We start from the raw sequence: 23,700 nt of genomic DNA, 5'->3' as shown, positions 1-23,700 counted from the left end.
TTTCACACCATCAAAGATTCCTGAATTTTCTCAACATTGATCTTGCAACCTTCTGTTTAGTATGCGAAATCTCTACTACTTCTATTCAATCACTCACTATGCATTTTAGTTACACAAACTCATAACACTAAGGATCACCACCAACCATTCCCATAGTAATTGTTGATGAATGCAGTACGCTCTGATTATAATGCTACTTTGCCAAAGCCCCTGACTTCTCAGATATGATCTGGTACCATTCTGATCACTAGGCAAGTATTATCCAACTATTGAGTATACATAGTTACGCAACCCCAACACATGATCGCCACCAGTTGGCTAATGGGTGTTGAATGCAGTTCTACTGCTACTGATACTCTGCCACTCTCTCCGTTCTCACCTTTCCTCACTTATCTCTTATCAGTATCTTATCTCTCCAAAGGCCTACTCATGGGGCCATCGAGCCATAAGTTGAAACTGGATAGAGGTACAATTGTTGCATTTTCTTTAACGAACCCACCACATAATGCGGTATTGTTTTAGTTTTATAGACAAGTTGATAGACGTTATTGCTCACGAGCATGAGATCTTATCAGTAAATTAACTGCTTTCTGCTTGTAGAGTGTTTATGTTGGATGTAATTATATTGGATGTGTATTTCATATGGTGGCCTGTGTAGGGTGTTATGTTGAGAGTTTTTTGTAGATTAGGAAGGAAAACGTTCTATAAAATAATAATTGTCTATTTAAATTACCGATATCAACAAACTTACTCTTACCTTCTCCTATAGTCAACAACCCTTGTAATGGGTGGGAGTAACTATGGTATTTGTTGGGTAAAATCACAAAAAAATTTCCGTAGCTAACGATTTAGAGGTTAAGTGGTAGAGAGGACTTGCTAGTCCTAACTTCGCCTCTTAAATAAAGACATTTTTCATTTCATAACTTTTGAACCGTATTTCTCACAGCATTGAAGGTTGTGGAATTCCGTTTGGAGTCAAAATACCACAAATAATAATTTTAATACAAAATTATAGGATTTAAACCCACACACCCAGGTGATTTCCTCTAAACATTAAACAAAAAGTGTTTTCAGCGATGAAAAATTCAAACACCTTAATCAATAAGTGAGTCAGCATTGCTATCAAACCAGTCAAATTACAAACCAGTTATCCAACTGTACCTTAAGCAGTAATCTTCAAGCTTCCCCTGGGTTAATCTTATCTTGTGGCACATTGCTACAATGTGGCTGTAGCTGGGTATTGCAGGAACTCCAGCGTGAACATGGACGTAATTACGACAGATTAGAGCTGAGGTCGATGCAAGGATATTGATAACTGGGCTGAAGCGAGAAGGTCGCTGTATTACTAATCCACACGATAGTGACGATGCGTAGTGAAGCGTGAAGCTTCGCTCCCGAGGTCCCGGGTTCAAATCCTACGAATCACCAATGAATTTGTATCAGTGACAATGTCACGACCCTAACTTCTTACCCTTCTTACTACCGACGTGTATACGGTTCAGAGCCATGGCTTTGCGTGCATGGTGTGAAGGCGGGACAGAAAAATAGTGACGCCTCTCACAACATTTATTACTCACATCACGAGTAGCATTGTTAGTGATGATTCTCGATTTGTTCTCCTCAATGGATGGTTATTATCCAGAGGTTAAGGTCAAGGTTGAAAACAGTTTGGTCTAAGATCATGTGAAATATTTCACTGGTTCAATTCAATATTGACGTGATCACTATTTTATATCGAAATGCTTTGTTTAGTATATATTCAAGGTTAATTGTATCTATAAACTTGTAATTAGCTAAAGCCTATACGGCCATACAAGGCCGCGGCAAGACAAAAGCGGCAACGCCGCAATCTCGGCCTACCAAAACAGCTGTTGCACTAATTTATAATGGAGCTTCTTCTTAATGTTTATGTTTAACGTTTGTTGTAGCAATCCAATTGTTGTAGCGACGTTGCCACACATCAATGCCGCGCCGTTTTATTAGAGAATGCTGTGGCTAAACCCATTGTTAGGACTAGTAAGTATGTGTAGTGTAGCAAAACGGGAGTGCCGATGGAGACCTGTGGGGGTGCGTGCGTTTGAAGGGACTTCACCTGGTCTCCATCGGCACTCCCGTTTTGCTAACACTGTAGACGAGTATGTTTAATTGTTGAGTATGTGCAATTTTAACACCTTTGATTATTAGAGTCACTTAAATGTAATACTAGCTATTTTGTAGCACTTGAGGCTTACTCATTGGTCTCCTATCGAAGTACCTAAAAAAATCTCTCAAATTTTCTAAGATCACCAAAATTTAGTACAGATTTTTTGTTTCCGTGATAAATAAATACTGACCATAAGACGAATGTGAAGTGATAGCTTGCAGACAGGTTTTTTCCTAAGACGCTAGTGCATCCCAGGATTGTTTTTTCACATTACTTCATACTAGACCTAGAGGTTGCTGCGTTATCACTTAACAATCCATTGGTGATTTGGCGGCATTGAACCCGGGACCTCAGGGACCGAAGTCCTGCGCTCTATCCACTAGACCAGCTCGGTCCCTAGCATGCAGCGGAGTAAGCTGAGAATGTAATACACAACAAGAGAGAGAGAGAGAGAGACAGAGAGAGAGTGAGTGTGTGAGACGATTGGTTTATGTAGAGATACAACAATCTATTCCCGGAGTACACCCGACCATCCAGGGTAGAGGCCATGCTAGATATTTATCTATCTCTGTCTACCACGGTGTAAGGGTAATTATACAAACAGAGGTATACTTCAGGCTTGCGTGTGTTGTGGCTAACGGGGCTCAACACTCCTTTCCAATCCGGACAGATTTGATGTTTACCTAGCAACTTATGGCATTGAATTAAATATTTATCAGCTGATTCAACAATCACCCTTAAGTTTTATACTAATTTTACACACACACAAACACTTATATTTTACTTTTTGTACTCTAATATCGGAAGTGTTTGTTATTTAAACTCACAGCTTAAAAAGTATTCCCATTTCCCAAAGTTGTATCAGTCAAAAACAGAAATTCTGCACACATTTTACAAAAATAAAATTCACATACAGAAATAAAACCAATAAGAAGATTATTATACCAATTGAAACACGTTTTTACAGCAAATACATCAGCAACCTTCTGATTGTCGTTGAAACCCAATATGCATATGCTTAGCATGGCTTCAGCCACGTAAGGCGTCTTTGTCCATTTAATGATTCTCTATTTATATCCCCTCGCTTCACACAGATTGTTCCGACAGCTATAAATAGGCTACGTGCTTGGGTCGTAAGTAAAGGACATACTTATCGTTAAAAACAGTCTTTAAATTTTTTACAGAGAAATACGGTGAAACGATGTGTTTCATTGATTTTGTACTGTGAACTAGTCTACTGACTAAGTTGACCATTTGTTGAAAGCTTATTGACATAGTATCTTCTAAGAAGAAAAAGTAGTTTAAAATCAGCAAAATAATTGTTAATCCGTGGTCCAGGAGAGGTCTGGGAGATGCCGGCGCGTAGGGCCTTGATCTGATTCGTGGACCGCTACACTATACAATCGATTCATTAGACCAACTACAACAGTGCAACGTGCACTAGGTAGTGTGCGGCGCATACAAAACATTGGGCCAGGAGAAGGTGTCAGTGTCATAGCAGCGAATCATAGAAGTGCCATAGCGCCGAATGTTTTTCTTAAAACCTTAGCTCTAAAGGATTGTCTCACAGAACCGATCAAACAAAATGAATTCTTCTAAAATACAACAGCACCGGATTAACCTCCAAATCGATTATATAGTACGGAATCAAAAATAACGAGCAGACCTATGTGCAAATTTCGTCTCCTTGCAATACCCTTTTGCATTAAGTATACAGATAGATTTTCACAGCTCTGAAGTCAAATATGTTGAAAATCTTGTATTCTTATTGTTTTAAATAATTTCTTATACAGTAGCAAAGAAACAGAACCTCCAAAGAAACACAAATTTTTAAAGTCTTTTTTACAGTAGCTATTCATTTGTGTAACTAGTGCACTCGTGTTACACATTATATTTTTCCTAAAGTTATTATAAAGAATAGAAATAATTAGTTTTTCAAACACTAAACGATACTTTTTAGCTTAGGTTAAATCCAAGCGTTGAACGAAATGGGAAACACTGCAACAGCTGATCGTAGTCGTAGCATATTTAAATGTTGCCAACCTATTTCCAAGCATATTCGGATTACGTGCATAATAAAAGCAAGCTTTTTGTGTTGTTTGGTTGAAATACTGTTGTGTGGCAAAAAAAGAGTGCGGCAAAAGTATCGCAGTAAATGCAGCATTTAGCAAATTTCTGTACCGTAATCAATGCAAGGAAGCCCACTTTGTCAGTTGACTGTAGGAAAAAAACTATTTACTTTACAGTATCGAAAGATTCTGATATAGTTAAGCTAGGTTAGTTTGGTCTAGATTAGGTTAGTTGCCAATGAAAGAAACAAAATTATGATCAGTTCTATTTTATAATTTACCTGTAGTGCCAACGAGCATTATATAACTGGTCTTAGTATATTGTGCTTAATTTCATACTTTGGCAGACTCATTGTTTGTGTAAATACCTAGGCATCCAATAGAACACCTGATCATATAATTTTTGGGTAACATGCATTATCGCAGGGACTTCATGCTATCCTAAACACCACCTTTTATCACGTATTTTCACAACTCATGTCGCAAGCTTGAGAACCGTCTATAAGTCTAATACATCTTCCGCATGTAACGCCATTTATTATCGTTTTCGCCGCCAGGTAGCGGAGTTAATTCTCTACAATTGACCGTTGAGAGTTAAAGCTATCAGTGTAAATCATGTGAGATTGCGTCACCTCCAAAATAGGGTTAAACTATTCCCCCCCCCCCACTCCCCCCTCTGAACATGTGTGACGGTGACAGTAATCACCTGGTAGAGTTTGGATCACCTGTGTTGTGGTTGTGCGTTGACGTTGGGTACACTTTGGGTATACTTTGGGCAAACTTTGGGTATATTTTGGGTACACTTTGGGTATAGTTTGGGTACACTTTGGGTATAGTTTGGGTACACTTTGGGTATAGTTTGGGTACACTTTGGGTATAGTTTGGGTACACTTTGGGTATAGTTTGGGTACGCTTTGGGTTCGCTTTGGGTAGACTTAGGGTACACATTGGGTACACTTTGAGTATAGTTTGGGTAAGCTTTGGGTTCGCTTTGAGTAGACTTAGGGTACATATTGGGTACACTTTGCGTACAGTTTGGGTAGATGTCAATGACTAGAGTTATGGCAAATACTCTATGCTAGTGGTTAATGTTTAGGTACAGTACTGCATTTTTTTTTTAATTTTCTACCGTAGCTTGTACCAACCTGTTGACAAAATAAAATAGAGTTTTTCCTTACATTGCTTTGATCTATAGTACTATAGTGTTTGGCCTTTTCATGTCTTACACTGTAGGATAGTCAAAAACAGTCTATATATCTTCTTCTAATATATAAAATTCTCGTGTCACAGTGTTTGTCTGCAAACTCCTCCGGAACGACTTCACCGATCGTTATGAAATTTGGTGTGTAAATTCTGTAGGTATGCGAATCGGACGTAAACTATTTCCCGTTTCGAAATTCTTAAAAGGGCTCCGCCCCAGTGGCTCTGGAGTTTCCCATGTTAACCTTATGAGAAATGGAATTAATGAATCTTAACAGCTGTTTCAATTAAACAAGTTGGTTCTGTTCTATGATGTTCAATAGCATTAAAGTTACAAGGATTACCAACAGGGTGCAGCACTATTATTTCTTTTACATTTATGACAACAGCTAATTTGCAACCAAAAGGTGAGTGAGCGTAGCGAACGAGCTCCAACCCAAAGGTGAGTGAGCGTAGCGAACGAACTTCAACCAGGACGTGATTGAGCGAAGCGAACGAGATCATCTTGAAAATTAAACGTACCGGTACTTTCTTTCCATCGGTCTGTCTTAGGGGAAACCTATAACTTAGGCGATACGAAGTTCGCCGGGTCAGCTAGTATATATATATGTTTATATTTATGTTTTTGTCTGTTTATCGGTAAGCCAGTCGTTTTTGTGAACGAGTTTTGAGCACCTTTGATGCCCTATTTTCCAGAACCCTATACATGCTTGGAAAAGGTTAAGGGCCTCCTCAAATTGACCTTTGCAACTTAGATCAAAATTAAAAAAATTTACAAACCCACCTTTGCTTTACATAACCTACAGTATTTGTGCAAGTGCGCATGTTCGTGTACTTGTTACACAATCTGTTAATATAGTCAATTACTTTGTGATTAGCTAAAATTGGGTTTACCAATTAAATCAGCATTGACATAGACAAAATATACCAGTTTATCAAAACCATTTATTTCACAAACTAACTTGACGTGACCTCTGGCAGCTTATCAATCCTGGCTCAGATGTGATAAGACAGTCACGATCAGATGTTCATCAGCTGATCACTCAAGGACTGGTGTTTATTTACAGCTGATAATTAAATACGCATCATAAGACGTTCAGAGACAAGTTACTGGACGTAGATGAGCTATGTTATGAAACCCTACAGGAGGGAACTTTCAATTAATAAAATACTAGTTAAGTTTTGCAACAAGTTTGTTGCATAATTGATTTAAGGATACATTTTTGGCAAAGTTTCTGTGTCGTGTGAACATCTTAACTTATACCTCTTAGCTGAACATTCTAATAGGATAAAACTCCAACTAACAGCAATAAATAAGTCCAATATAAAACTACCATATGGGCGCACCATATTGAAAGGTTATGATAAAAGAACCCTTTCGCTGAACACAGTGATTCAATAGTAATTGTGTTACTCATCGGGGGTTGAACCGTTCATTTCCTTACAAAAATAATTGGTGTAAATGAACACAAACAAGGAATTATGTTTTAAATTTCTAACAAATAAGCTTGGTCAAAAAGCCAAGCAAAACTATGATAAGATTATAAAGTGAACATCCCCAATTAGGGTTAGAATGAACTATCAATTGACTTCGAAAAAAATTTGGAAACTTTGACTTTCGAAAGGAATGACTTATATGTGATTTGGTTAACTAAGGTGGGAAATTAGACAGAAGTGGATTCCTTTGAGCATGCAAGTAATTGTGACTCTTTTCAACAAAGCTGACCATGAAATTCGTCATTGCTATCTATAAAATATTTCTTGTGCAATTAAACTTTATAATAAATTTATTTAGATCTCCAGGTTTACAGCAACAGTTGACCAAAAAAACATAACTTTTTTATAAAAATTCAAGGCTTTCCTGATTTTGTATGATACTTAATCGTGTTTGACTATGCAAGTCGGTTTCAACTATAACTATATATATATAGACTAACCTATCACTATTCAAACATCTACAAAAGTTCAACGTAAAGTAGTTTGCCTAACAGGTCAAAGTAGTTATTCAACTTTAACATTATTTGACATATTTTGGATCAAAGGCTTCCGACTCCTTCATAACCAGAAGACGCCTTTCGCCAATAGTCCATAGCTCAGAGAAGACATAAACTCATGAACTATTGGCACTATTGGCACTATTGGCAGCAACGCTTATTTACAAGTATAATAAACGTCAAATTCAAACTTTCACTGTTTGTTCAAAGCTTCCAGCCACAACAATCACTCGCATGTTGGTATGAGGAATGGTAAATAAACAACACATGTTACAACTAACTGTTGTAAGAGCATTATACATTATTGACACGACTTCAGTTTCGTAGAGTAAAATTGATTTTGAGTTATTTTAAAACTACTAAACCTTTCCTAATTAACTTTTATAGAGTTTTTACTGACAATTTCACTATACACTGTGCATTTTTTGTTCAAACACAAGTTTTACATTATTACATTCTAATTCAGGAACAGGAGGTTTTGTCCTCCATCATACAACACTTATTATAGGTGTAAAAGACCAATGTATTATGCTTTGTTGTATACTTGGACAATACATTGTTTATTACATATCCATTGGTTACAGAACTTAATATAACCTAGACTTTATAATTTCATGATTTTCTGAATATATAAAAATTAGCTATAATTCCAAAATTATAATCAACTGTAACAGTTCCGAAACTATAATATGAGTTTTACGATAGTTTCAATGTTAACGGTCACCTATATTAGAACAAAAGCTGTACAGTATGTATCATAAAAAAAACGTAACCAAGTTACGTCACTGACCTGAAAGTATACATGTTTTTACTAATTGTTAAATGGAACTGTCAAAACCGTCCAAACGATCTGTTGTTTATTAGTATAGACTTTCGGACCAGTGACGTAATTTGTTTATGTTTATGATTTACCGTTTAAGCTCTAGTATTCCTGATAGCAGTCAAGTTGTAACATGTTTCGGTGTAACATTCCTAAAATCTTTGTAAAATTGTTTAAAGCGTCCAAGTACCTGTCTAGTAAATGTATGCCGGTTCTTAAACTTTGTTGTGGATTTATATAAGGATTTGCATTGATTTACATACAATTTTCTAAAAATACAACAACATTCTCTATTTAACCTTGGGAGATATTTTACATGAATTATAACCACCTTTTAAGTCGACATACCCAAGCTCCGTAGAACAAATTATAAATATAGATTGTACTGCGACGCATAATATAGGTTATATAATGATTTCTCAGTCGTTTCAAGAGGTTTAGCCAATTAACTTGAAAACGTGTAAAAGTAAACAATACACTTCTATATTTCTAGGAACCAATCCCAGTCCGAGCTAAAATGTAAAAAAAACCTGCCTTAATTTGAGCCTTGTAGTTCATCCATTCAATGGCAGTTCGTTTTTTGGAGGGTAAACACGAATTCCATTACAATAATAATTATTACAATAGGGTAATTATTACCCTACAGGTGGTAGATATGCATGGTAACAGATATGGCGATTGAGATTGGCCGTAAAATCATAAAGGTTGGTTGATAATTTACCAGGGCTAAATAACAAAGTCACTCTGCCAAATGAATCTTAAACCTCCACACTGAAGATAAAAAGTTTTCATTAATAAAATATTAAAACTTTAAGGACAAAAACTCATAAAATACTGAAGTACTATGATCAATCAAGGATATTTCATAACTAGGATTAGCTAGTGAAGCCATAAAAAAATTAGATTGAATAACATTAACCAACAAACTATCACTAATACAGTAGAACCTTGATAACAAGACTCTCATGGGGATTATTAAATGAGACTTGTTATCACGGTTGACTCCTTATTGAGGTTTGCAATAACATGTGATTTGGGGTCAAATAAATTCAAGGGGATTTGAAAATGTCCCTTGTTATCAAGAATGACTTGTTATCGAGGGTCTTCTTATCGAGGTTCCACTGTACAAGGCTGAAGACTAAAGATCCACGACAGAAAAAAAAGTAGCTTACTAAAATGTTAAGCCAAAGACTGAGAGGACCAAATTACCAAAGACAAAGCCCATGACCTTTCAATAATTTACAAACCCCAAACAATATCGAGGCCTTATATCTAAATCACACTGAAATGTTACAGCTTCTTGTTTCCTACAACATAAATTACTCCAGAAGAATCACAGTTTCCACTTTATTTAAATTATGTAAAGCCCCACCAAAGGTCAAGGATGGCCCGAAGACGCCAGACTTCGCCCCCTAATCTCCTGTGACGGAGAGATCCTATAAAAAGAACAGCAAGGCGGCCCTGATAGGATGTAAATACTTGTTTTTGTTCTTCAAAATACGCGAGGCCTCATTGCATTTTGGAAATTGAACCGTTTTGAACCGGCCGGAGACCCTAAAGTAGGCAAGTTTACTGCCTCTGCGACGGGCTGCACAAAATACAGACCCACGAACATTTACTGGCGCCCCGAAAAAGTATAGCGTCATAAAAACCTAATCTTCCAAAGTGCAAGTAACTTTATGTTTAAAATGCTGATTGACTGTCTGAAGATGAGACAAAGATTTGGTGCTTCTTCAGAAATGTTTGATGAGTAACTTATATTTTTCGGATTTTAAAGTAGGCCATAGACCTAATTTATTGTTCTCCCATTTGTTTTGCATATGTTTAGAAAATAGTTAAGTTTGGGCTCGACGCATTCACTTTATTTATATTTTATGTTAATCTTGTATTTTAATGGAAACTATTTGATGAATCGAATGTCTGGAATAGAACGTTTACGTGCTTCCCACGCGTTTAAGTCTCTTGTACTCTTGTACTTGCATCTTTTACTCCATGTATCCATGTATGTAGCTACGTGAGCTGTGAAAACTCAATATTTCAGAATTATTGTAACCAATTACAGTACTACATTTCAAATCATCAACAATTTCTACAATGTTTAATGTACAACTCCTACGTGCTATCCACCCGTTAAAGTCTCCTATATTTATCACCTTCCGTCAACAGTAAACTGTTCAAGGTTATTTTGTTTAGTGACTAACTACCTAATAAATTATTAACTATTTCTTTGTAATAAACATTTATACTACTGACTTGAAAGTAAACTGTGTCGGTTTTCCTTAATAAAATAATGCCAGGGCAAGGAAAACGATCCACGCAAATTAATTGGTTGCACTAGAGGAAAGCGTAGTACTTTCAAGGCACGCAAGAATTTCAAGTAAATATGAAGTCATGTAAGGAAATTGATCAGAGTAAATGTTTAATAACCAGTTACCATTCAAGGACAGGTGCTCATTCCTGAAATTTGTATCTACCCATACTCATGAAACGTCAATATAAATAGGAGGCCAATTGTATATATTTTTATTTAGTTTGAAAACAAGATACTGTATAGAAGAATTCGCGGGTCACAATCCCTCCCACCTGTGAAGTCTTAGTCTGAGAGATTGCATGTTGCGGGTTTAAACGAAATAAAACATTAAATCCAATTTTTTTACTATCGCCAATGAATGGCATTTCGTAAGATAACCAAGGTACCGAATTCAGCGCTCGTTAGATATTCATACACAGAAACAGTTACCGATCAGCAGATATATGCGGTCACAAACCACAAACGAGCTTCTTCAGCATCTCGATAACACAGCGACTAAAAGCCTAATTAAAATAATCACCAAGCGCTCATTAAGTGGCCAGAGTGCCAAATAATCTTTAATTATTGTCTTTGTTCCTCGACGGCCCGGTTGGAGGGAGGGGAGATCCGAAGGCGGTCAAAAAAAGCAAAGGCAGCGGAGTGTTTTAGAGGATCGACAACGAAAGACGATGAAAAAAGAGTGGCTGGCGATGTCTGTGGATCGCCCGCGGCCCGTGGCCTCGACGAGCGACGAAGACGGAGAATGTGGGAGTGAGAGAGGCAGAGTGTGCGAGAGAGAGAGAGACTGAGCCGCCATAGCCGCAGCGCCGCGCAGGTAGAGGACTCGGGTCAGACTAGCAAGGGAATGCGCCTGGACACCTTCAGTGCACGGCAGATGGTGGTTTTACTTTCTCTGGGGGAGGAAACACGTTGTGCAAGGTGCGCGTAAGTGAGGGACCGGTGTGCGCGTGTGTTCGGTACCTGTGACTATTCGGGTCTTCAAGGCTTCGGTGAGTGTTTTGTTTATAGTGTAGTGATACGAGTTGAAGCGATACAGTGTAAATGTTAGATTTATTTCCAAACATAACCTCAAATAGCACTAGACGTTTCACTAAGGAACACACAAGACACAACACACTCCCCCACAACACAAACCTAACCTCAAGTCTCGACCACGACCCTAACCTCTAACCTCACAACCTGCACTGCCACCTGTTCCACACAACAGTATCTATACCAAAACAGCGGACAGGTCCGACCTGTTCGACCCGTCAAACCTCCCACAAGCACGGTATCTAGTTTTTGTCTATGTTTACGGACTGGGCCGACTTTATGAATGACCAGATATGAACCGGTTACTTGCACCCCCCACCGCCTGTAGTAGTGAGTCTTGCATTTCCGACTCGACAGGTTTTGCTGTTGTTTCCCCCGGCGGCCGGTTCGACCACAAACATAACAGTCAACACTTGACTCCGAGACCTGTTTTCAACTGCGTCATACCTTGTGGTTGTTATGGTGTTTTGATCTGGATACAACGCAAATATTATTGAACATTGTACTTAATTATATGAGTTTTGATTGTAGTTGACAAATATTAGCTTGTTTATTGCGCCTTCTAGTGACTTTTCGCCGACTAGTGTTTTAACCGACTTTTCGATGCGGACTTAGCAAATTTTAATGTTCTTCCTCTTCAGAATGTGTTGATTATTTAATTGGTTTTGCATTTTAAAATACAGGTATCTATTAAAATGACACGTGTTTTTTGGGGTTCCAAACAAGTGGTACTTCGACAAATATTTCTAGATACGTAGCTCAGTGTAGCCTTTAGTCTTTGTTTTATCAACTCCTCAGTGTGAATTTTGTGAGTCCAAAAGTTTAGTCTTTTTGTATTATTTGCAAATTCGAACAAAAATTCAATTAAAAGTTTGAAAATTCATGGCCTCTGTATCCTTTTTTGAGTACGCCCACTCAACAACGTTTAGCCAGAGGCGAAGACTTCAACGGTCGGTGGCACGGATCGCGTTTGAAATGTTGACTATTAATTTATTGTTTTTGTAGAAACTAATATTACTTCTTTGTGTTGCCAAACGATACATTTGAAATTTTGCTGAGAATTGTACAAATATTTTTAAATTCGTAGTTTTTTTTTTTACTAATTATCATCAGCGTCCCACCAAAAGCAAATACAATTCACGAGTTTAACTTTTGAGTATCGCAGTTTCCTCGTTGTTGTATTTAAAGGGTTGACGTATTCCATACCCCATGAAGAGGTCAACGCCCTTGTCACTAAACACACTTTCCCTTTGCCAAGACGAAATTAGGGTGGAACTAGTTAAATTTGACCTTTCAGCCCATGCGTTATTTTCAAAATATGTGCAAGATAGTGGGGAACCTTTCTCGAATAAATTACTATATTCCAGCTTAATCACTTATTGGAATTATCATTTGTTTCAATATAAATACACCCATATCAAATGCATAAAGTACTATCAATATGGAGAAACATTTTTTTATACGTGTGTTCAATTCTAGTTTATATCAACCTGTTATTACCATAGCTCGTACCATTTCCATACGTTTTATTTTACACAAAACATGGTCGTAACTTCTCTCCATCCAGTAGTCACTGTGTCGCTTGCAGCCAATGTAGGCAATGTGAACTTTTTACACAGAGGTGTGGCTTCACCGCTCGACCTTTTCACATGTCTGCCTTCAAATAAATACACTTCTCGCTTTTATATCGCTACTTACCTATTCCTTCAGGTCGTGAGGTCTGTGTGTAATGTGTGTACAGACTGGCTCCATTGAAGGTTGAATAGTGAAATACTGTGACATGAAAACTGATAGATCTACACTTGTCGATGTGAAACTCTGCTTTATATCCAGCGTGCAGGATGGAGAAAAATATATGTGTCTATTGAGCATCGTGTGTTCCAAGCAATTTATTTTGTTGCTTCGAAATAAATGGCTTTGTTTGAACAAATGCTTTTTTGTATGATAACAGTTTTTTTTTTTGTGAACCTATAACAGCTCAAAAAAATCATTCAAAGTAATGAAGACACCACTAAATGCAATATTTAGTTCATTGATACTAGTAATGTGTAATATCCGACAAAATCTAACAGAAAACGCATTCACGCTACAAGTTCGAATAGCTGTAAAATAATTGCTAAGGTTGTAAAATTGGCAAAACCAATCAACCTCCTAAGTCAAGACATATCTTTAAAAAATCCTGAGGACAAATCTTTAAAAGTCCAGTCATCATAAGTTTGTGTAATTTCATTTCTTAGTTAGTGTAAATGGATCAATCGCATCCTTTGCATTTCTCATAGAAGGATTTCCCTCTATTCAATGTCGGAGCAGAAATACCAATTATGGCCATTAGGTTAGTTAGCACGCTGAGGTAACGTTAGGCCCCTCTCCACTTGACTGATACATTGCAGGTATTTCCGATGACGCATGTACAGCACACAGAGTCAGAAATAAATGGAACAAGTTGTGGTTGCTGTTAGCACATACTTTACAACCAATGACTACTGCCAACTGATATATCTGCTGTAACTGTTTAAAAAAAAGTATTTATCGTAAGTTAGGTATTCCCAGTTGACACCACATTAGATGCAAGATGAATATAGGAAGAAGTTCAAGTACTTAACACATTAATTCTTTTATACCTCCTTCATATGTTTTCTGAGTAATTATTCAACTTTCTCAGTCATGAGTCGATTATTTTAGGTTAGTTTAACCTACTATATTTTTTGGATGAGTTACTTTTTTGCATCTACTTCATAACGCAGTGATTAGTTTTAATTTAATCCTTCACCTAACTTTACTTATTCATCTAATTCGAAGAAAAAATATGCAATCCTTGAAAACGTTTAAAGTTTCTCAATGTAATTTAAGTTTTTGTAACTGTTCTTGAAAGTTTTTGGCTTTCATAGTCAAAATAGTCTGTGAATATTGTTCTACGTAAAATGGTCAAGAAACGTTAATAGATCCAAAGTCATCTTGAATAGCTTGGTTTTGTATTTACTTGGCCAACTGGAATCTCTGAAGGAACATTGGCATCGGTGACTTTAAAACACCTCTGAAGTTTACGATTGGTCTCAAAGAAGAATTATACAGGTTGAAGTCCAATATGATCCTTGCGAGTAAAATATCTTTCGTAAAAAGCGTTGTGGTGTGTTTTTACACATTCCCAAGTAAGAAGCGGGTTAAAGATAAACTTCTGACGGACAACAGACAGCCAGAAGCACTCGCGTGGTCTTGTTCTATAATTAGACCGTCGTGGGAATGAGCAGAAGACAGACGGACGTTGGTGGACGCGCTTCCGTGCTTCTACCTTCGCTTACACACACAGACAAAGAATATGTGGGCAAACGGGCATGTGTGTGCGATTATAGACCTATATTGCCAACTAGATCAATGACTTAATCATCTTGTTCACAGAATAGTGTGTTATCCATGACAGACGGGATTTTTGACAGGCCTCCGAGTTCAACATCAAGCTCTCTCTCTTGATATGATGGTAGACTGCCACGATGAAAGTAGACAGTAGAATATATGTCTCCAAGGGATTACCGTGTCTTTGAATATTGGTGAAGATAGTAGCCAACGTTTTGGATAGTTTATACCAAATTCAACTTCATATAGGAGATGGATTGCTCCAACGCATCAAAAATTTTGTCCAGTAATTTTAGCCAATTCAACAACGCAGCCATCTTCAGAAAGATCAAGATTCCACTGCATTACCCTCTGTTTGAAGAAAGAAGAACGTGGTTCTTGGAGATACGTTCACGGAGGATTTCGCATTTTACTTGTTTCTGTCAAACGTTTGATGAGGAATTTGAAAAAATGTCCAACAGATTGTGATAAAATGTGTCAAAATGGGCTTATCCCAACACCGTGCGCTTCTTGGAGATGGGGAAGAGGATTTTGTATTCTCCTTGTTCCCGGAAAACGTTCATTGATGATTTAACAAAAGTTCTAACATATTGTTATGATTGAGTAAATGAAGATCATCTTGATGGTTGGTTCTACGGTTAAAGTAGACCGTGGACGCTTTAGTTTCCCCCCTTATCTATTGCTGCGACGCTACAACGTCGGCCTCTATCTTTTACAGTGCCGAGACCTTCTTGAGACAAATTAAACATTCTGGATCATGTATTGCCAATAGCAAGACGTGGTTTCAGACATTGTCAGAGTCTCTCTGTGTATAGTCAATGTTACAGATTGTCAGGTTGGTCTTATCAATTCGTTTGATGACAAATTAGATTTTATAATCACGTTTACTGCAAGATAATAAATAGTCTAACGACAACCCAAACTTCATCAGCACTTTACCTAATTCTGAGTAAAAACACTGCCTGTTTTCATACTTTTGACAATACCGATGACAAGTCGAGACAACTTTTACTCAACATTCTTCACAGTTTTTGGACGCCCACTAGAAGTGTATTTATCCATCAAAGCCGGAACTCGTTAAGCCGTGGCTACAGCGATGTATTGGTTTTGACGAACAATTGCATATTGTATGTAAATACTTGTGACAGCATTCAGACGCTCAGCGCCTTGGTGGTTCAGCAACGTAATTATCGAGATAGGAGTTGAATAAGTTGAAATCTTCGGATCTCTGAAGTTGAATAGTTTTTTTTTCTAGAGCTCAATTGACACTAAACTCCCTAAGTGCCACCTCAGAATCCTTAGAACGTAGAAAGATTGTAGGGCAAAGCCTGCTTGATTTATAAAAAAACCTACAGTGATACTGAACACGTGGGCAAATTCGTGCAGCTTGTTTGGACCTGGGTTTCTTTCGTTTTAGAAATACAGACAGACACATCATTATTATTAGATATTTATTTATTTATGAGATATTTATTATTTTTTGAAGTGATAGGTCTAATGGGAGTCTAATTTGTTCGTAATAGTTCACTTGTACCTATATAGTTTTCTGAGTAATTTCTTTCAAAGCAATTCTTTTTGGACAGTACCTTGACATGTACACTTTTTACTGAAGTTTGCAATAACATGTGATTAGGGGTAAAGTAATTTCAAGGGGATTTGAAAATAACCCTTGTTATCGAGTGTGACTTGTTATCGAGGTCCTACTGTAATTGCTTGAAGCAATGCCTAAAAATTAAATGTTTTTTGGAAAAGAGTATTTCCTAGTGATTCCGATGTAGCCAACCAAATTGTGACTACATTAGACCAACTACAGCCTGTGTCAAGTAGCTTGGCCCTCAATGCGTTTCAGCACTTATGTCACGGGTGCCATGCTAATGGACACATGCTATAATGACGAGGTAATGATGGCGAGTCGGTTTTGTACATAGTGCTTCTTTATACTGCGTCGATCCATCTACAGTAAGACACTTAGTGCTAAGGCATTTGTTAAAGGAATTAATGTCATGAGGTGTGCAGTGTAAAGACAGTATGATGAGAGAAAAAGATGTTTATTTAATTTAGCAAAGCTTTCGGTATTTATTTTCTTATTAAATAAGTACCTTTGCACAGCAAACCTACAAACTAATCGAATTTTAATTTTTACATAGAGAAATTCTAAAAAACAACCTCTCATATTTTTACGTAAATTTTAAACAGTAAAAGAATTATTCTTAAACATTTTGCACTAAACATTTTATTATTTTACTTACCAATATAATTTAATCGGATGGTTACTCGTCGATGGATTGGGTCATGTTTTATAATCCATCAAAACAGTTGATAGTTAATAATGTATTTTTAATAAATAATTATCGAAATTACTTGTTTATTATTGGTTTCTAGTTCAATGATGATTTTTAACAAGTTCTCGTTGGATAGTATAAGTCTAAGTTACAAGCCATTAATTAAAGAAAAACAGTTTGATAGTACAAAATATATTAGGTCCATCATGAATTCAAGGTACCAACACAAACACTTTTCAGCAGAAAAAAAATCCGTCTGATAAGTATCTCAGTGGATTGACTTGCAAATCTCGAGGTTACAAGATGAAGTCCTGTCCACAAAGATACTGTAATCCGTTTCAGTTTTGTTTTCCTTATAACATTGAAGCGGTTTTGTGGGACTTCAATCTCTGGTGGGTTGACTGACACGTTTTCTGATTTGAGAGAAATAACTAACCAATTAGAGGAAATTTTCAGACTTTTTTATACTTTTATTGTACGTTTTTTTGTTTGTTAATCAGTCACATGGACGTTTCAGTAACACTTATGTGGTTAAATAGTTTTCATTGTTCTGGAAGCCCGCATTTGAATCTCATAGATTACCAATAGTTCTTAGCTATTGTGTGGTTTGAAGTCCCACTGACGATGAAGGTCTTCCTATAAAGTAAAACAAATAGGTCTTAAATATTTTATTGTTATAATTTTTGGCTTTATTAAAACTCGTATAATATATTTTAGTGACAAAAGTCTCTGTCTATTATACTTTATTTAGTTTATAATCACAGCTTGTAGCCTATGTTTTTTTTTTTTTTAATACACTACATTCATTCATTCATTCATTCAATAGTGAGAAACTGTGATACTCCTATGAACAAATCCTTGCGATGATAATGTAATAAGTTTGTAGTTGTTTGTTTCAATTCCAATATAGCCTACTTGAATCGCACACTATTTGAGCTCTAGGTCTCTCAAGTTTCGGCCATTCTCGTAATTTAAATGTTCCATTGCATTAGCGACCTTTCAGTGCCCAATCAAAACGATCCCATGTTTGCCTTTGATAGATATCTTGTTAGATCGGCCAAATATGCCAAAACGATTATCATTTGTATATACTTTTGACTATTCAGTATATTGTTACACCTCTAAGCGAGAGATTTTTAAGAGTCCTCTTACAAAGATACACTGTTTTTACCAAAGCACATTCTTTATCAAACAACGATGTAATACAAGTGGTATTTCAATGAGAACTCTTACTAGGTCCATTATAGTCCACTGTTTCATCACGTCTCCAGCAGCGATGGTTGAATAGTGAGTTGCCCGAGTGCCCAAATGCCCAGACCGGCGGGCAGTAGTTAGGGAGGGGGGGAATGCCCCCGAACAATCGTCTCACAATGTATTTATCCACCTTAAGTGGTCCATTGCGCCCGACAAAGTGTACCTACAGCGCACCAATTATTGCCCACTTCTTTGTTTTAACTGCGGCTGGGAAATGCCGCGAGCGCTTCTTAGTTAGCATGTGGAGTATCGTGGTTGACGTGCCGGAACACTGTAGTATTGTTGTAGTATTATAGTACTAGCGGTGTCTGGGGTATATGTGTGGATAATTAATGGGAAAGGACGTTATATTGAAATTGTGCTGTTGGTTCTTGTGATGAACAGGCAACTACGTTCACGATTTAGACCTTCATTTGACTTTGATACGGTTATTTGGAATTTGATTGATCAATCCTACGCCTGAACCAACTATACGAAGTAATTTAAATTCGAGTTTGCACTTGGAAGAGGCTCGAGAATTCGATTGCTATCCTATCGATGTCTCAAGAGTAACATTCTTGTGGGATTGTAACATAATGCAATTGTTTCTCAATAGAAGATTAATATAAACAATTATGATGTGTGAAATTGGTTTTGGATAGCATAAGAACAACTTGTTTTCATAAAAACAAATACTGTATCATGTCTGCATCCCATCTATAGTTACGACATTGAAGGGTTCTTCTTAAGAATCCTTCATTTTGAAAATGAAGTACACCCTATCCTTTGAAATAAAGCTTTTGCCCATTTACATAACAAATTCTGTCGTGAAGAAAAGTAAATAGTTGTACATCTAACCTTACAAAACATCGTAAACACTGCTTTTAGCTACATTCCAATTCCTTTCCATTTAACTTTAAAAGTGGTTTAACTTTCATTCTTGAAATAATTCTTTTAATCGACACACGAGTTTCCCTCATTCCTGTGGTAAGATTTATCAAGACTTACGTAGCAAAGACTTTCGCAATGCAAATACTTTCCAACTTTTCGTCGTAAAATTTATACTAAAACGCGTCAACCTAGAGTGATAAACATGTCAGATTCAGGCATAAACTGGCGAGATGGCTGGATGATGTCATCTTTAAAGGGAAATACTTTGACTATTAAGAGATAAAACTTAATAAACCCCCTGCTGTGAGGCGCTGGCGAATAACGTTGGTAGGTTTCTCATGGTCGCTGTACCCTCATCCTACATTCTTGGTACAACTCCAATGATAAGTAAACATGGCGGGTAAATGTGATGGGGAGACGAGAAATTGCATAATCATCCAACAATTTACCCAAACGCAACATTTTATCTTCTTCAGCATTAGACTCTGCTTAGCTTTTTGAAAGCAAAATTGTGAGTTTTTGATTCTCAGTCTTGGGAGATGGCCACGTCCTTGGACTTCGTTGGATTGGCAAAGATAGTGGAAGCAGTTTCGATCGTGGCGAGGCATCTTCGAGAAGTTTTTCCGTTCCGAGTTTTTGCTCCGAATCATCCAAGATTTAACTAAACACACTTTACTTCTGAGTAAGGCTGGTATGATCCTTAAGACGAATCAAAACTGAAACAAAAAGCAAAAGTTAATGAGTGACAAGAGAGAGAGAGAGTCGCTAACGACCATCTCTCGATATGGGAGCTGTAATGAATTGTGTCCTTTAATTGATGAATGACTGTAGTCAAGTTGTAATCTACGCCTGGCCATACAGCTGTCCTCGTGTAACTGGGCACGACCTGAGTAGTTGGATACGTGGGCCGTGGTGAGGTATTGGGTCTAAGATAGGAGATGGCTGTATTGAGGATCAAACCTTCAACCCCATTATAAGAAGTTTTATTGTTGACTAAATGCTATGAATCCACCTGTGCATGCAGAAATAGCAATGACTTCTACACATTGCTCGATTCTGAGTATCTGTCACTTAATTAGGTATATTGTTGGATCTTTATCGTACCCAAGCAAAATCTTGGCCTTCTGCACTTAAATTGCTCTGATTTATTGATTGCTGTCCAAAAAAGTTCAGTGGCTGACCTTCAGACTCCTCTTTTACATATTGTTATGCACGTAGTCCTTTTCTTTTCTCAAATAAGCTCTTCTAGGAAGATGTAATTCAACTTTCCATCGAAATAAAATTAATATGTACTCTTGTGTTGGTGAAATCTACTTATCTTCCTACTTGTGTCTAAAGTGTTCTTCTTGTTTCAGGTCGTCGCCGATGGGCAGACCCCACCATCGGAGAAGATGAGTAGCGTCACCTCCCCTCTGCCCTCGCTCACCCCCGAGGTGCTCAAGATGCGTAGAGCCATGGAATCTCCAGGAAACTCTGGAGACGCGCCCAGCTCGCCCATCGCTCCAGGCTCTTCGCCCAACCCAGAGTCGCCCAAGAGGGACGCCTCCTCGCCGGTGATGCTCGCGACCATGACTCCGGTCAGTGTGATCGAGTACGATGAGCAAGAGGCTGCGGCAGCCAACCAGAAGACTGTCATCTACGTTCCGGCTTCACAAAACCCTCAGGACGTCTATGACAACCCGGAGAGTCTCGAGACCTCCAACGGTCCGGTGTCGGTCGTCGTCCAACCCCCGGGGTCTCAGCTGCTCAACCAGACTGCAACATACCAAGGTCCGCCCGGGACCACGGTGTTAGTGCTGTCAGAGCTTGTGGAGGATATGTCACCTTTCATTGCAGGACAATTAAGGTAAGAATAATCCACAGTATTTTGTTAAAAGTTAATTTTACACTTGCAGTGAATAGACATTTCTGTCAGTACGCGAACAGGTTTCTAGGTAAAGTTTTTGGGCACAACCCAAATACATTTGTCCCTAAGTCAGACTTCGAGCGTCTTTCTTCTTGAATTTCGATCAATTTCAACTCACTCATGAACAGTTATCATCCTTGCCATCTTTATTCTTAATTGTTCCAGAGAATTTCACATTATCTTCCTAGAGTTTTACCAGTGCCTTCATAATTTAATTAAGAAGGATTATTCTTAAATATCAATAGTTTTAGCATCCTACTCCACGGTTTTCCACAGATGATCATATAAATAGCCCACTCTGTACCCACTGAAACCAAAATCAAAAATCTTGCCAATCACCAATGTATTTTATCTAATTGTTGATGCCACAACCCCTAGGCCTAGTCTCAAGTAATGTGAAAAACAATCCCGGGCTAGATCCTAGTGTCCTAGGGGAGACAAATAATCCACTTAACCATCAAGAAGTGATATCACAAAAGCCTCTTTCAACAGATGTCAACAGATGTCAACAGATGCTTGTAGATATAAAAATTCCTATCCTTTCGCATGCCACGACGTCTCGCCAGTAACTGACCTGACCTAGGTACTGAGGTCCTGACTTGCGCATTACGGCGCGCAATACAGCCACACTGTGGCGAATGTTGGACTTATCGATGGATCTTGGCCGCAAACGTGCGCATAACAGGCTTAACAGCGCAATAACCCAGTCTCGATAAAGTACAGTAACAGTATGGCTGGAATGTGTTCGAACCCTAGGCGGAGTCCAGCTATACGTGGCTGATGGAATGTTGAGACGTTAACGTGTCAAAAGACATGGGAGAATACGTTGTGTCCTATTAGGGTGTAGAGATTGTAGACGTACTGAAATTTTAAGAAGGAGTCGTGAAAAATGTTGAGATCTATCTTGAGAACGGGTGTACCGGAAAGGTTTTGAACGTCTTACTCCTAAGACTAACAACTCTTAAAGAATCTTCAGCAAATAAATCCTACTCTTCACAAAAGTGAAAGAAACAATTATCCGTCAGCGTGACTTTGAACAGAAGGTCGGAAAACCTCGGGATATTAGTCACTCTAATGAACGTCTTGCTAGCACGTATAAATAATGATTATTTCATTTCATTTGTCTGCTTTATAACGACTGAAAGGCTGTAAATTAACGTCAACTACGCATATCGTTAACTCGGATGAATTTATCACACGTTTGATGTTGATGTGAATCGTGAATGAGAAAAGTGCTGGTTTATCTGGACACTTGGCTGTTAAAAGGTAATGGACGTGTAAATCCTTGGTGCGTGGGTAGAACCTTTTTAAATAACGAAGATGTAAAGAAGCACGTAGTGCAACTTTGTTGCTAACATCGCTCACAAAATGTAGGGAATTAAAACTACAAAGGAATTTTAAATGTGTTTTCAAATCCTTGAAACCAGTTCAATGTTTTTTGGAGGATTTGATGAATTTTCAATAGCGATTTCTCAATCTATTCACCCACTCAAACATTTTTCACATAAACTGTCACATGAAAAGTACAAAGGAATGATAACATCTTTCAGGGTAAGTTGAAGATTCATCCTTGGCATTATGATCTCGTGGTAATTAGTCCAGTAGAAAATGTCACCCAACTTTCAAAATCACTTTCCGTATCGAACGTTTTTGGAATTTGGATGAACTTTAAATAGAAATTCCTTCAACCACTACACTCTCTCAAACATTTGTCACACAGATTGTGAAATTAAAGCACAAAGTAATGTTAAATGCTTTAAGAAGATGAAGTTGCAGCCTCAGCCATCAAAATCTTGTAGCTAAATCCGAATATGAAACGTCACCCAACTTTCAAAATTGCCTTCAGTCACAAATGCCACATACAATTCTACGAATCTTCAACACCCTACAGCAACCTCTTCAACTTATGCGACCTCAAAAGCCTTCAACTAACTAAAAATCCATTCCAAACTCCTCCAGAAAAACTAATCACCATAACTTGACAAGACCAATTTCATAAATCATGGCTAATCAACACTCCGGCTAGAACAGTGGGAATAACAACCGGTGGTACCCGTTAACCAACAAATCTGAAATGGGATCTTCGTCTCTGCTCGGTGACCAATCAGACCTATCAGCTCGTTAGGGACTCTTCCATCGGAATGAGATCTGAGTCCGACAATTAAGTCATTATTCATTTTGTTATGCAGCTTCCATACGTATTGCCCTGCTGCTTTCCAACGATAATTGGTGTCCAGCCTTGCCTCTACTTTCTCCCATGATGGGTCTTGAGGGCGGGCGCACTTGATGAACATTAATTGGATGATTCGACTCGTGATTCGGATGCAAAGGATTGGTCGTTTTCGTTTTTTCAATGTGATTGGTTTTGGGTTGTTTGAATACTTGAAGGATTTGGGAAGTGATTTTTAGGGTTGTTGATGATTCCTAAATTTCATCGTGGGTTGGCTTTCGATTATGAAAACAGTATC

The 23,700-nt window shown here is 37.8% G+C and overlaps 1 protein-coding gene across 3 annotated transcripts in view; it reads left to right on the top strand.

Annotated features, from left to right (window-relative positions):
• Window positions 1-11,376: 11,376 nt before the first annotated feature.
• LOC128996363 (protein grainyhead) overlaps window positions 11,377-23,700 on the top strand; it is a 156,738-nt gene continuing 144,414 nt past the window's right edge. For all 3 annotated transcript variants that reach the window (XM_054421645.1, XM_054421644.1, XM_054421646.1), the window contains exons 1-2: window positions 11,377-11,526; window positions 20,682-21,172. In XM_054421645.1, the coding sequence (XP_054277620.1) occupies window positions 20,718-21,172 (455 nt within the window). In that variant the 5' untranslated portion in view covers window positions 11,377-11,526; window positions 20,682-20,717. The remainder of the gene's footprint in view (window positions 11,527-20,681; window positions 21,173-23,700) is intronic.

Source organism: Macrosteles quadrilineatus, unplaced genomic scaffold (genome assembly GCF_028750875.1).
Source record: "Macrosteles quadrilineatus isolate MER2022 unplaced genomic scaffold, UCM_ALF_1.0 Scaffold_6__1_contigs__length_79288215, whole genome shotgun sequence".
Taxonomy (NCBI): Eukaryota; Metazoa; Arthropoda; class Insecta; order Hemiptera; family Cicadellidae; genus Macrosteles; species Macrosteles quadrilineatus.
This window is presented reverse-complemented; position numbering and strand designations above follow the sequence as displayed.